Below are 15,534 nucleotides of genomic sequence, written 5' to 3'. Positions count from 1 at the left end.
ATGGGTTATTTTCATGCTTCTCAACAACATTTTTTTTTATCCAATCTATATAGTATTGTTGTACTTTTGAATGAAACAATATGTGCTAATGTACGTTCCACAGCGATCGGAGATATGATAGAACACCAGCTGCATCCGTTTTCGGTCTTAAAATGTAAAATAAGATACTCGGGCCTCCTTCCAAGATTCACCTAGTTATACTGGTAAATTTCTGCCAATTTTCCCCAACTGTCTCCCAAGTTACCTTTACCAGGGGCATTTCTTAACCAGTGGAGGTGGGGCTATTGTTTACCAAGCATGGCACCCTGAGGGCCCCATTAGAAATGAGGAATTAACTGAGAAATCAGAAATTCAGTCTAAGTTCCTCTGGTTATTCTTTATTTCACCCGTGGTATTTCCACTGGAGATTTCTAGCTTTGAGCAGGAGGGGGTCTCCAAGTGAAATACTCTTGCTTCACAGTGACAGTGGGTCTTGTAATCAAGAGGGATAAACAGACACTGCCTTTACCGTTGTTCTCGTGTTACCGCTTTCGCTGTATTTTTCCAAGCGTTCTTAACAAGGCATTTCAGCGGACTCTGAATAGTCATGTTTGGGATACGGCCCCTAGAAGATTTATAAGACAAAGTCGCTCCAAAAGTGTTAAATCTCTCAGTCCAGCTCTATGCTAACAGAAAAGTGGGCTTTGTGCTGGTCTTAAACATCTGTAATATGCCAACCAACCAGTGCTAGCCTGCAACCCAGGTTGTGATACGCAGGTGTGAATCGGGAGCGAAAGATGGTGATCCAGGTTTTTCTTAAGAGGTCATCACATAGGCCCATAAGTCAGCAGGGAATTTCCAACACACAGGGTTCATCAGGTCTGTATTGGCTAGATATCCTATTTGGGACTAATGTTTTACAGTGGGTATTAAAAGCTATCCTTCATTGACCCGAAATATACTAATTTTCTATGTTTGTAGGACTAAAACCACACTTTGACCTACTAGCCTACATTCATATTCTTGAAACCCTTCGATTCCTACGACCTCATATGAATGAGCCACAACCTCAATGAATGTTGCAAACTATTGTATGGGTATTACCTCTTGAAATACACTGAAAAAATACGGTACCTAAAAAGAACATTATTTTTAAATCAGCCACCTTATCTAAATGAAGGCGGATACATTTTGAACCTCTTTTTTACATCTGCAATTAAAGATGGGAAATTTGCCTTATATGGTCTTTGAATCATAGGAGCTTAGAATGTCAATAGATGTCTTACCTTATACCTAGCCCATCAAAAAGGGGAAACTATATCCAGGTGCTCTCTGGGCTCGGTATTTAATCATATGCTCATGATTTTTGATTTATCGAGATTTATTTAATCTCTAGAGATGGTGTCATCATTTTAAATGGTCCCCATGAAGTAAAAAAAATAATAAAAAGAAAAATAATAAAAAGAGCTTGAGTATTTAAAAACAGAGGCAGAATAGGGCATAACGAGTGGAACAAACAATACAAAGTAAGAAGAAAAAGAAGTACCACTGCAAGAAACCTGATATCCTCACCTGCGTGCAATATTGAACAGGAGTCACCACAGTGCCATCATTGGTACTTTCACCACTTGAACAATATGCAATAACATAATGCATGCACACTGTCCTTATAGGGTCTACACCTCTCTCTGACTCCTGCTGCCCCTGCAACCAAAAACTAAGCTGGTGTTGCCACCTTATACTGAAGCTCCATGTGACACTGTCCCAATCAGTGTGCTTATTATTAGGAAGGGGTACTCACCTAAGGTAAAACTGTATACCAATCTTTTGCTGATTGTTTGGTTTATTGGATAAAAGGAATACTTTATATTCAATCTGAGCACATAGGTCACCATGATGGCCATACATAAGAGGGCGAATTATGATCACACTCCTTCCTGATCATGTTGCAATTCCTCACTTTATCTAGGATGGCTGGAATCCACCACTGGCATCATATAGTTAGTAGCCCATGTGTATTGTTGCTCTGACAAGTAGCTTGTTTCCTCTTTGCATGTTACGTACATGTATGGCATTAACTGCATACTTTGCGGTCAAATGTTACAAATGGTTATTGCGGTACTATGTTCCCTTTCGTATTGCCAACATGTGGAAGATGTTTACACGTAGATTTGAGTACTGAGCGCAATCCTAGAGTTAAGTCCATTGTCCAAATTTATTGTTTAGCCCCTCCCATGCTGGTGACGGAACCGCTCTGTCACCAGCCACGGACGCGCTGTGCTGATGATGGAGCGGTTCCGTCACGGCCCGCTCGGCGCCCCTGCGCGGATTCCGCGCCTGCGCTGGACGTTCTATTGAGCGGGCGGGGCCGTGACGGAACTGCTCTGTCATAAGCACAGCGCACCCGAGGCTCGTGACAGAGCGGTTCCGTCACGAGCATGGGAGCGCCGCGCGGCCCCCCACCCCCCTAGCACTGCGGCGGAATTGCCGCCGCAGCGAAGGGGTTAGGTAATTAAAACCATAACAATCATTTATCACAATAAAACGTAAAACACAAAAAAAAGAATCGATTGCCAAGGGAAGATTAGCAATGTTAGAGTTGATAACATGGATGTTGCTCACAGAATGCTTAATTTTAAGTTATTCATCTTGTCTGGTCTCCAGGATGGTTGGCGTAGACTAGATAGCTCATTCTCCCACTCACTCTCTCTCTGGCATGTATATGACTTGAGATTTATCAAAGATGAGCATAGGCTGGCGTCCATTGCTAATACATTTAGTACTCAATCTAACTATAGTTGTCTCTAAGATGTAATGCCATGTTAAAGATTTGTATTTTATATCTTTTGTTCAGATAGTGTTTTCTTAAAAATACACACAAGGTGCCTACCTAAACTATTAAACCACTAGAGAACCGTTACTCATATTGACCTCATAAAAGCCCTAGGTGTGTATCTGCTGAAACACGTTGAACCGATATGAGTTGACTCAGGAGTATGGGATTTAACTCTCGGTTTTTAACCTGTGAGGTGTGTTTCTGCTAACAAAAAAATTATTGATTTTTCCTTAAATGAGAGGCACTTGCTAGTCAAGAGCCCACCTGGGGCGACATCACACTAATGGGGAGAGTACACTAATAGGGATAGTGTCAGAAAGGGCTTCGGTGTAAGGCAGCAACATTAGTGCTGTTTCTGAGTGTAGGAACAGCAGATGTATGTTATGTTATTTGGTTTTATATAGCTCTCAAATACCCCAGGCTGTCATGGCGCTGCCTTGAAAGAAAGGTACGCTGAGAGATTTAATAGGGACATTTAATTGGGTAAAGAACCACGTTTAAGGGTTTTACTAAATTGCAATAGGTTGGTTGATTCTTTAATGTTGAGGGGGTGAGACCACGGCCTCAGAAAGAGGGACAATCCCCATCAAAGGCAGAATGTGTACACATTATGATATTGTGTGTTTTTTACCCTGGTGGAGTATCTAAGATGTCATCGACGGTACTAGTTCAGAACTGGGTTACCAAGGTTATATAATATTTGAATATTGTATGAGCGCCATACTATCTTGCAATAATAAATCATATGACTGCATTGAAGAAATACTCGTAATATAATCAAACATTTACAAAGAAAAAAAACAGCAGCAGTATTCATAGCTCCTTGAAAAGTTTACTTTTAATGCCAAAGTGCGGTATTTGTGATTGAATCTATCACTGTCCACAATGGGTATTCAATTGTCGCATGTCCGCCTTGTAGGATCCTCTGAGATGGATATGTTAAATTGAATTCCAGCAAAGTAACAGATATAGAAATAGCATGTCACATTTTAATAAACAACGGTGTCTAATTTTGAAAGAATATGTACTTACTTGCCAAGTGCAAAGCACTCCATCTTGACATTGCTTCCCTTAGCAGCAGAGAGAGTGTAAGAAAAATGGACCTCAATTTTCGGCTCGTATTCGCCCATCACACCTGGGAAATAAAAGAATGGCCTTTAGAGATATAATGACTGTCACTGCTTTCCATTCCAATCAAAATGATTACTTAAGCCACTGCGGCAGACTTGCTAATAGCGACAGATTCACGAAGCCAGAGAGAAAAACTCAAGCAGCTGTGTACATTATCCCTCCTTGTTCAGCTCGAATCCCACGCATCATTTCAAGTGTTTGATTACATTATTATTGTTACAGAAAAGAACACATTATTTATACAGTAAACGGGCAAATGTTTTATTCATTGGTGTTCTCGCGCCATACAGAAACGTGTTTCTTATTGAGAGAGGTTGTAGAAGCAATTTTTCATTTTTTTCCAATTTGTGCTATTTAAAAATGTGAATGTTGTGTAGGCTGTATTCCAAGCGCAATGAACAACAAACATTATTTTTCACAGCTTTCCATTTAGCTTTCGCTTTTTTGTAGTTTTCTTAGAAAAGCACCATTTTGTTATCTGGTGTACTCTGTTAATCAGAATGAATACAATACGTGGGCAGGACTTTACACCATTGTTTCACAGGGGTGACTATCAGCACGGCCCACCAAGCAGGCTCCACGTGAGAATGCTAAGGCTAGTAATGCTTCTGCAACACAAAGGTGAATTCGCTAAATCTCCTTGAATCTCTAGGAAGACGGGAAACAGCAGTCAAGACACGGCTTATGGAAAGTATTATAGGGTGCTATCATAGTTGCAAAAGTGATGTCAATATCCAGTCAGAGCTGTTGACACACCACGCTGCAATAATAACCTTCGGCTCTATAAATATTTTTATGGTGTACATAGAATTTCAATGACAGAAAGTACACAAAACTCAATCTGCAAAAAACGAAGTAATATAAAGTAACATTGTACTGAAATGGGGCCTTTGACTATATACACTGTATAATATTTCATAAGTAAACCAATGGGGACATTAGCAGAGTCCTGAAAGAAAAGGCAAACAATCACAAAAATGGAATTATAGAACCCTAGTAAAGGTAAAGTAATATTCACCAATAATGGGCACATTCACCAGTTGTCCACAGTCAATTAATCAACTTCCTTTATTCAGTTTTTAATTTAACCATAATATATAAAATAATTTCATGACAATAAAATACAGCATCAATAAAAGTAATCAGTAAACCAATTATTTTCTGTAAAATATAATTAGATACATAAATAAAATCCATACATCATCATAGCAAATCATTCGAGTTCCTCAATTTAACAGTGCCAGCTGAAAAATACATGCCACATGGAAGCAGGTGTCTGATCTAAAAGCATTCTTGGGGATATGAATCTCCACTTCGACAATCCGAGTGCGCCTACCGTGAGCAGCACCTTGGCCGATCTCGAGGCCTTTCAATTGTCTCAATTGATCACGTGTCCCACACATGTAGGTGGACACACTCTAGATCCTTTCTTCACGAATCTAGTAGAGGCAAGGGTTCTTACCCCTTCTCCTTTGGCCTGGACGGATCATTTCTTAGTGACGATCCAGTGCCCATTGTATGAGTGTCCTCTCAAACCCACGGCCCGAGCTGTACCTAGACGTCACTGGAATGAATTAAAATCTGAGGATTTTCATCGCCTTGTGTCTGAGGACCCGTTGGGCCCACTAGACACTGTGGAGACGGGCTATGACGTTTCTGTGAATGGGTCACCCGGGCCCTTGACTCTCTTATTCCGGTGACTTTGAGTAAATGCAGAGCAAGGGACCCCAGTCCTTGGTATGATGGCTCTCTGCGAGCGTTGAAAAGTATGTGTAGACGTGCTGAGAGTGGCGTAAAACCTACGACACCAGCAAAAAAGCACTGTACTCGGCCACCATTAAATCCTACTACCGCGCTGTCTGTAGTGCCCGTGCGGCATTCTATGCTTTTGAATTCCGCAATTATATTAATCCATCTAAAACTATTTTCAAGGCTCTCAAAGAGCTGGTGGCAAAAAAGGCCTCTGTGAATGCAATGTGTTCTACTTCACATTGCGAAACTCTGGCGGCCTTTTTTCTTGGAAAAGTCCAAGCCATCTACCGAGCCTTCCCCACGGCTATGCCCCTTGGTGGTGGGCTTTTGAGCCCACCGGTGCAGGATGTTTTACACTCTCTTCCCTGCCTTCCACCTGAAAGCTTCAAGATACTAGCTCAGCAAGTTAAGTCTGGGTCTCCGGCAGACCCTTTAAGACCGGCTTTTTTTTAGAGATCCGGCATTTTTCGACCTTCTGCCGGTTTGTTTCTTGATCAATATCTCGCTTGCATCAGGTGTGGTTCCCGCCAAGTGGAAACAGGCCGTGGTCATGCCCATCCTGAAGAAGCCGTCTCTGGAAAACCTGAGAACTATCGTCCAATATCGCTTCTTCCGTGGCCGGCAAAAGTAGCGGAGGCGCACGTGAACATTGCTCTCTCAGCCCATCTTACGCGGGCCAACATCTTGGACGCCACGCAGAACGGTTTCCGTGCTGGGCACAGCACGGAAACGGCCCTCCTATTCATAGTGGAACACCTGCGCACTGTGCTAGACTCAGGTCAAACGGCGGCGCTTGTTTTATTAGATCTTAGCGCCGCCTTTGACACTGTCTCGCACAGGATTCTTTTGCAGCGCCTGGAGGAAGCTGGCGTCGTTGGTCCTGCGCTTCAGTGGTTCCGCTCTTTTCTTGCTGATTGATCTTTTTGCGTGGCCGTTCCGCCCCATCAGTCAAAATCTTACCCTCTGGATCTTGGGGTCCCTCAGGGATCTTCGCTGAGCCCCACGTTGTTCAATCTCTACATGAGGCCGCTGGCGGATGTCGTCAAGCAGTGGGGTATGACCATGGTGTCATACGCTGACGACACTCAGCTGGCGGTCACACTCAGCGGGGATTCTGATTTGGATGCCCCAAGATTCCAGAATGGACTTCGGGCGGTTGCCAGCTGGATGAATTCCAACTGTCTCCAGTTGAACGCAAAAAAAAACGGAAATCATGATCATCGGCAAACAAGCGGAACTCTGGGGTGATATGTGGTGGCCCTCAGAGCTTGGTCCCACCCCGACCCCGGTTTCGGAGATAAAAAATCTCGGGGTGTGGTTAGATCCGGCCCTTAGCTTTGTCTGCCACACAAAGAGAACTGCTGCATGCTGTTTCGGTATCCTGCGTGGCCTAAGACCTGTGTTAAAATTCTTTGACGCATCGACCAGGCAACTCGTGGTGCAGGCGACGGTGATTTCTCGGCTTGACTATGCCAGCTTCATCTTGGTGGGGATTAACCAGGCCGAAATCACGCGTGTACAACGTGTGCAGAACGCGGCCGCTAGAGCGGTGGTGGGCCTCCCCAAGTTGTGTTCCACTGCCAATACTTTTTTTTTTTTTTTGCAAAACCTTTATTGATCTTTACAAAAGTACAGCAGTGACGGCCTACAACCCTGGGGCCGGCCTCAACGCATCATAAACGTGACTTAAGTTTATTATACTTTCGTACATGAATACTAACATTCGTTATTTACGTCATCGGTTAAAACTTTGTGCATGTAAACAACAATTACATTTGTGGTGTTACATTTTATAACTCATACCTTTCCCTATGTAACTAAAGGTAAAGAACTTAACCATAACCTGAAAAGGAAGAGATCTCTCTATAGCGTACTTCATAAGGTGTGCAACTGTGCCCACAATCCAAGTGGATCGAGGGATATTGGCATTGTCGTTTCACAGCGAAACGTACCGGGCATCTCAGTAATACATTAGCAAATGTCAGCAAAAGAATTGGGCTTTATGAGCCCTCTTCTTCTGTATCAGGCAGTGTTAGCAAATAGTCCGTTAGATAGCACGATTTTACTGGCAAAGTTTCCTCGTACGTTAAAATCTTATCTCTGCAGCTTGACAAGTCCTGTAGCCATCTAGTCAGGTTAGGAACCTTTCTACTGTGCCAGCATTGAGCTACTTGTCTTTTGGCCAAAAGTAGTGACACCGCACAGAACTTCCGTCTAGAGGATTTAAGGTGTGGTATGAGGCCTAAAAGGCAAACCTGAATCTAGCAGTCCACTTCTGAACCCAGCATAACTGAGAGGGTGTTAGTCACGTCTATCCAGTATTTCTGCACTTTTACGCAGCCCCATGCTAAGTGTGAGAAATCTGCGCTATCACTACCGCATCGTATGCATTTATCTTCAACCCTATCCCCGAATTTGCACATCCGTGCAGGTGTATAATACGCCTGGTGTAGGAATTTATAATGTATGATCTTGAGGTTACCATTCGGGGTAAGGATCTGCGTTAGTGCGCACGTTTGCGTCCATTCATGGTCCGTCAAGGGTTCTATCAATACCTTATCCCAACGCGCTTTGGCCCTCACGGTATCATGCGGTAGTTCCTTCTGTGCTGTGGAGTATAGTCTGGACACCATGTGAGTCATGTCTGTCGTGGTAATGAGTAGTTGTAGGGCGTTCAGACTTTCAGGCTCCGATGGGAACAAAGGGTAGTGGTCTTTTAACGCCCTCTTCAATCTGTGATATGTGAAGTGAAACATGGGTGATTTATTCTGGATATATGTAAGGTCTGTGACTTCCAGAAACTCGCCCTCAGCAAACAAATCTCCCATTTTGTCAAACCCCGCACTGCGCAGTAGTTGCATGCCCACTTCCTCCCCGGTAACTGACAGCGCCTGATGATGGTGTAGTGGCATTGCAGGTGCATATAACGGTGTTTTATGTGTTAGGTGTGCTAGTTTCTGCCAAGCCTTAACTGTAGTGTCTACTGAGTTGATGTCCCGTGTATGCAGTGGTCGTCTAACGTGGGAAATAATTGCCGTTAGAGGTATTGGTGCAGCGTCTTCTTTTTCAATGGCAGTGTGGGTGAGATATGGAATGTCATGATACCAGTAGGCAGAGTATTGTGCCTGTGCGCATAGGTAGTACAGTAAAAAATCCGGAACGCCAAAACCACCGCGTACATAAGGAAGGCTAAGCGTCTGGAGGTCGATACGGGCCTGCTTGCCTGCCCATATGAGGTTTAGTACCAATGTTTTAATACGGCGAAAGACCTCCGCTGGGGGTGTAATGGGGATATTATTAAAAAGGTACAGCAGCTTAGGCAATATGTTCATCTTTACTACCGCTATGCGGTCCGCGAGGGACAGTGGTAACTGAATCCACCTCCGTACCTTATCCTCTAGCTTGGAAATTACTGCACCATAGTTGGACCGAATCACCTCCACCGGATCTCTGTGATACATCACCCCTAAATAGCGTATGGGTTCCTCTTGCCATTCCAACGGGTATTCCGTCGCGAACGGGGACGTCGTGTCTGTTAGCGGAATAATTGAGGACTTAGCCCAGTTTATGGTTAGGCCCGAGTGTCCACCGAATCTGATATATTCTCTCAATATTTCATTTAGATGTGTTTCTGGGTCGCGGACGTATAAGAGCATATCGTCGGCATAGAGAGATATGTGAAGAGGTCTGGAAGTGAACCGCAGGGCTGATAGTTTATAGTTTTGCCTAATTATGCAGGCTAAAGGCTCGAGCGCAAGGGCGAACAGCAAGGGAGATAGTGGGCACCCCTGTCTGGTGCCCCTTTCAATTGCAAAACTGTTAGAGACATAGCCATTTATGCGCACCCTGGCACATGGTTTGGTGTATAGTAACGTGACCCATTGGATAAATCTTTTAGGGAAGCCCATCCTCTGCAATACTGCTATCAAATAACCCCATTCTATTGAGTCAAAAGCCTTGGCGGCATCGAGCAGTACTGCTGCCGCCTTTGTAGTGGGTTGTAGGTAGTCGGATAAAGCAAATAACGACCGGGTGTTGTGTGAGGTTGATCTAGTGGGGATGAACCCTGCCTGGTCCAGTAGAACCAATTTAGTCATCAAGGGAGTCAGCCGGATTGCTAGTAATTTCGCGAGTATTTTGGAGTCACTGTTTATGAGCGATAGCGGTCTATAGGAATCGCATTTCTCCGGGTCCTTGGCGGGTTTGAGAAGAGCTATTATTACCGCCTCTCGTAGCGTGGGAGGTAGCTCTTTCTGTTCGAATGCCGCCCCAAACATGTCGACTATGTGCGGGGCAAGTAGGTCTACATAGTGTTTGTAGAATTCATTGGTGTACCCGTCTGGTCCCGGCGCTTTACCGTTGGGGAGAGATTTAATTACGTCAGTCACCTCTTCGGCTGAGATTGGTCTCACTAGGTATTTCCTATGTCCGTCTGATAGCCACCCGATCGCCACATCATCCAAATATTGGAAAATATCGTCTTTGGAGGCAATTTGTTGCGATTTGTATAATGACGAATACGCGTCCACAAAACTGTGTAATATACCCACCGCATGCGTGTGTGTCTCGCCTGCTGACGATTGAATCTTTAGTACAGCCGAGTGGCTTTTGCCCTCGCATATTTTATGGGCTAATACCCTGCCTGGCCGTCCGCCCTCGCCAAATGTTCTAGCAGTGATTCTACGGTCCAGATATTTTATTTTGTCGTCAATGAACTGCTGATGTTCGGAATGTGTGTGTCGCAACTCAGTCAGTAAGCCTGTGTCGAGTGTAGCCTCGAATGCCGTCTCAAGTACTCTCATGCGTTTCTCACAGCGTTCTATCTGATGTCGTATGTCTTTTAAACCGCCGATAGTGGTTGTCATGCAGACCCCTCTTATAGTGGCTTTGAAAGCCTCCCACAGGAGTATCGGATCTTCTACCACTGGTCCGTTTATAAGGAAATACTCTTTGATCGCCTTTGTAATAGTGTCGTCATATATCGTGTCAGTCAGTGCACGGGAGTTGAAGCGCCAGTGGTATGGAGGTGGAGTGTACTGTGGGATTAATAGCTGTAAAAGCACTGGGTTATGATCCGATAAGGGGCGAGGCAAGATTTTCATCTCTGATGTCCATAAGGCAATGTTATTCGTGCCCAGCCAGTAGTCCAAGCGCGACCAGCTATTGTGTATTGCTGAGATGTGAGTGGCTCCCGGGTCATCGGCATTCCTCTGTCTCCATATATCCGTGAGGGAGATGTCTTGTATCATATGCAACAGCTTGGCCCTTGCTTGTCGGTGTTGTTCAACAGAGTGTGAGGACCTATCAGTGCTTAATTTGTGCCGGTGCTTTCCGGTGCTAAGCACTGGCACTTCATTTTCAGGGCCGGGTCTACTCGGGATAAGGCTGTTCACTAAATTCACCCAGGTTTCCCCGGTGAAGAGCTCATATTGCACGCAATTGTATGTCAAATAGAACAAATTGCATGCCGCAGCAGCAGCCCGCTTTATGAGGCACACTCTCACACTCAGAAAATGCCGGAGCCCCTGACTCGTCATAAATTACATGTCAGTCTAACAGCACGCACTGCTCCTGCAGGCTTGTGGTGATTGCAGCTGATACAATGTATCCTGTTCTGATGCCCGCGGCGACGCTGAGGCGGGATGAAATGCAAAGTCTGCCCAAGGCGCGGGGTGGGGGGGACATCACCTCCAGTCCTGTTGCCAGCGCAGGAAGTTTGGAAAGAAGGCAGCGTTTGGGTACTACAAGGAGAGTAGGAGGAAAGATAGGTCTGGGGCATATTCACAAAGAGCCATCCATACACAGCCCAAAAAAATACCAAATAATGTCGGGGCTTGAGGCGGCAACTGGCAGAGCAAAGGAACTCAAGCTGACTGACTCCATAAATCTGGGACAGGAGGCCTGGAGGTGACGTGACCGCCTCCACGAGTCTTACCAGGGCAGGGACTGGTTTCTTCCAAAGGAGGGGGCAAAGCAGACGAGGAAGAATAAGGTAAATAATCTTTGGTTTTGGTTTTCTGAAAGTTTCGTTTGTCATTTCACGCTTTTATTTCAAGTCATGTTTTCTTTCCTGGGTTTTGTGTTTTTCTTTCACTTTCTTCTGGAAGGTTTTCTTTTTGTTCGGCTTGGCTGGGGAACACATGCCCTCGGGCGATGAGCTAGTGTAGTTAGAAAAGTGCCATTCTGAAAAAGAAAACCCTTAAAAAATATCACAGAGTAAATGAACTACCCTGTGTTTATCAAACATTTATAGTCACAGTAAGTGAACGACCCTCGTCTTCACAACCCCTGTTGAACAAACAGTGTCACAAACAGCAAGGACGCCCCTGTAAACGGAAACGAGCTGCACTCAGAGAAAGTGCACTACTTGTAATCACCAAACAAATTCCACACTCATAGCAACAGCATACCCACGTAATCAAACAAAGGACACATTCAGTGAGTGTTTGTGACGGGGATCACTATGAAGTTAATGGTGGTGAATGTATTTTGGGGTGGGTGAGGGAAGTCTGTTAGGTGGGTACATGCTCCTGATCTGTTCACCTAGAAAAAAGTATAGTTCACTGATTTTTTACCTGCGATTCGAGTTTATTCTGTCGATTTGCTTAGAATTGATGTTTCTGATTTGTATATTTATATTGTTACTGATGCCTAGCGATTTAGCATCACGTTTGTAGAGCTTTTACAACAGGATGATAACCTTTCCGTTATTTACATGGACTGTGATTTCGTACTATTGCCTCTTTCCTTAAATGTTCATATTACGGACAGTGCTTGTAATTTTAAAGCTACTGAGCTGAGGGCAGCTTGCGGACAGCCAACCAATGGTAGAAATGAGTGGGATCCAGCCGTCCCAAATGAGCTATGCTGAATACATTTAGCAGCGCACCCACGTTCTCTTCTTTTTTTGGCTGGGAACAGCAACCTGGAAAGTGTGAGGCCGGGTTTATTAATTTCATTTCCAACTAGTCCTAACACAAACGTCTGACTTAAACGGCGAGCGATCAGCCATTCTGTTTTTGGGAGTTTTATCTTGGGTGGGAGCTATCTGGAATCTAACATAGATGCCTGGGCCAAGAAAAAAAACGAAGATACTCATTTTGTTGTCAACTTCACCAGTGCTGAAGAGACAATGATCTGGAGGCAGGTTTTTTACTTTGGTCATCCTTTTTGCGGTGTTCTCCTCAGTTATTGAATCACAGGAAACACCGAAGCTGGGCATACGTCTTTATTGCCAACCTGCAGAAGTATAAGTAGACTCCCTGAGAAGAGTGTAGCATCTCACCGTAACATTCTATGCGGGCATATATATAAGGTGGAACATGGAATGGAGAAAGGGTTCTAAGAACATACACAATTCAATGGAAGCAAAGGAAGGATAAGAATAACCACACTTTCGCTCTAAATAAACACCACCTCTTCACCAAACAAATATCACACTCACTCGCCACACTCACAGAAACTTCGTACGTGCACCTCCCCTTTCACCCCTTTCAAGTCAAAACATCCTGTCAATCAGTTTATTAGTAAATGTTGATGTTTTGATCACTGAGTAGTGTTCCAAGAGTCTCCATGTAAAGTTTGGAGATGAATGGAGACCTGACAGACCTCTGAGTGACCCTGCACTCAGGCAGTGGATGCTTCTGGGTTATTGATGCGCACATGCGAACAACCTGGTGTTGGTTGGATAAAACCAGTGGAGGGCGCTGGCAGCCAATCCCCTTCCTGCTTCAAGGTATGAGAGCGGGATGGTCAACACAGTTAACGGTGACAGATAGTTCCTGAAGTTTTGGAGGCAGCAGTTATCCTTACCTGTGGTCAAGAGGGCATCTTCTGGGATTTGTGAAGAGACTGGCTTCAGTGGTGCAGCCCAATCTGAAACCTGATTTGTAGTTGAGCAGGAGAGGCCGAATGTTAAAAGAATCTAGAAGCTAAGCAAAGGCTGCTTTTTTGATAATACTGCAAATGGATGGTGGACAGCGGGGGGGGGGGGGTCAGTTTATTGTGGCTGGAAGTCAACAACACACCCCGGCTGGAGGCCTATATGTGACATTTCCATGGTTTATGGCCTGGAGCATGGATGTTTGTATGCCATTTCCACAGTTTTTGGCCTAGTCCTGGCCTGGATGCTTATGTGTGACATTGCCATGGATTATGGCACGCTTTCTGGCATGGGTGCTTATGTGTGACATTTCCATGCTTTCTGGTCTAAGGGCTTAAGTGTGACATTTCCACGGTTTATGGCGTGGGTGCTTGCTTATGTGTGACATTTCCATGCTTTCTGGCCTGAGGGCTTAAGTGTGACATTCCACGGTTTATGGCTTGGGTGCTTGCTTATGTGTGGCATTTCCATGGTTTTTGGCATGGGTGCTTATGTGTAACATTTCCATGTGTTCTGGCCTGAGGACATGTATGCCATTTTTAAGGTTTATGGCTTGGGGGCCAGTTGAGGGTGTGGGTGGAGCTAATATAGGAAGTGGGTGGAGCTAGTGAAGGAAGTGGGTGGAGCCAGGGAAATGGGTGTGGCCTCCGACAAACATTTGAGCACCTGGACTTCATATTTTACAAATTAAGCACTGGGACCTATCAACCCCATCCATCAGTGTGACATTCCAGTCTCCCCCGCATAGAATATTGGTGTTAGTGAATGTTTGTAAATGCCCCCATATTTCCTGAACGAAGTCTGGTGAGTCCGTATTTGGGCCATATATATTTACAAGCGTAAGGCCTTGTCCCCGTAAAGTGCCGGAGATCACTACATATCTCCCATTAGGGTCCTGTATCACTCGGTGTGTCTTAAAGTTCACTCCCATCTTGACCAGGGTGAGCACCCCCCTCGAGTACGATGAGTACGTGGCAGTGTAGCTTGCTTCAGCCCAGCGTTTACCCATGTGTTGTTGCGTATGCGGTGCAGTGTGGGTCTCCTGTATCAATGCTATGTCAATATGCCATCTATTCAGATAGGCGAACACTTGTCTAATTTTGCGTGGATGCGTGAGACCTCTAATATTCCACGTCAGAAAGTTTAGGTGCGTGTCCCTGCCATTTACTGTGTTGGTGGTCATCGATAAGGCCATAGCAATATGTATGTGAACGATTGGTAGTCAGCTTGGACCCTGCCAATACTCCCAGTGATAATGATCCCGGCTTTGCTCCGCCTAAACATGTTAATCAACACATCAAATTCAGCAGCCCTTGATCTCAGAACATAAACAGTACCCTTACCCTCCCACCCCCCACCCACTCCAGCAACCCCAACCTGCCGAAGCCATTGATCCCCAGAATATCCGCCCATAACCAGGGCAATAACGAGCAAACTAGTATGGGGAATACCCTTGGGAGGTCCGCCTGGGGCACAGCTCAGCGCCCAAGCCAACGGGCGTGGACGTCTCTCCTACAGAGTGGGTTAACCATGTTTGATGGATGTGTCTCCGCGGTCCCCCCGCCCCCACCCGCCACAACCCCGCAACAACATTGCAACCTGCAAAACACGTGGATTCACATTATGCAGTCTTCCTTCGAATAAGTCTGTTTTACTGCTGCACTTCCTGTCGTGCCTGCCACAAGTAGTCATGTCGTCAGTACTCTCATAGGCCCGCGCCACCTCCTGGCTCCAAAATAATGCTCACACATATGTCCCTGAGCAAGCATGCGTTGTCACGCCACCTGAGCCAAGGAGTGAAGGAAAGACTGCGGCCCCCACCAGAGCTACAATGTAGGGGTGTGCACGGCTCCCAACATAGGTAAAGAGTTTGTAGGTGATGTCCCGCACAATTATCTCCGGTTTCTCCAGTGCCTTAAGAGATTCTGGCTCGTGGAGGTTATGTTATTGTCCC

The 15,534-nt window shown here is 45.2% G+C and overlaps 1 protein-coding gene across 1 annotated transcript in view; it reads right to left on the bottom strand.

Moving 5' to 3' along the window:
- The window catches only part of CNTN5 (contactin 5), a 2,147,338-nt gene that overhangs the window by 892,018 nt on the left and 1,239,786 nt on the right, over window positions 1-15,534 (bottom strand). Inside the window, exon 10 of the mRNA XM_078656993.1 lies at window positions 3,848-3,950. Within this exon, the coding sequence (XP_078513119.1) occupies window positions 3,848-3,950 (103 nt within the window). The remainder of the gene's footprint in view (window positions 1-3,847; window positions 3,951-15,534) is intronic.

The sequence above is a fragment of the Lissotriton helveticus genome, chromosome 8 (genome assembly GCF_964261635.1).
Source record: "Lissotriton helveticus chromosome 8, aLisHel1.1, whole genome shotgun sequence".
In the NCBI taxonomy this organism is placed as follows: domain Eukaryota; kingdom Metazoa; phylum Chordata; class Amphibia; order Caudata; family Salamandridae; genus Lissotriton; species Lissotriton helveticus.
Note: the sequence above shows the minus strand (reverse complement) of the source record. Positions and strands in the feature narration are given on the sequence as shown.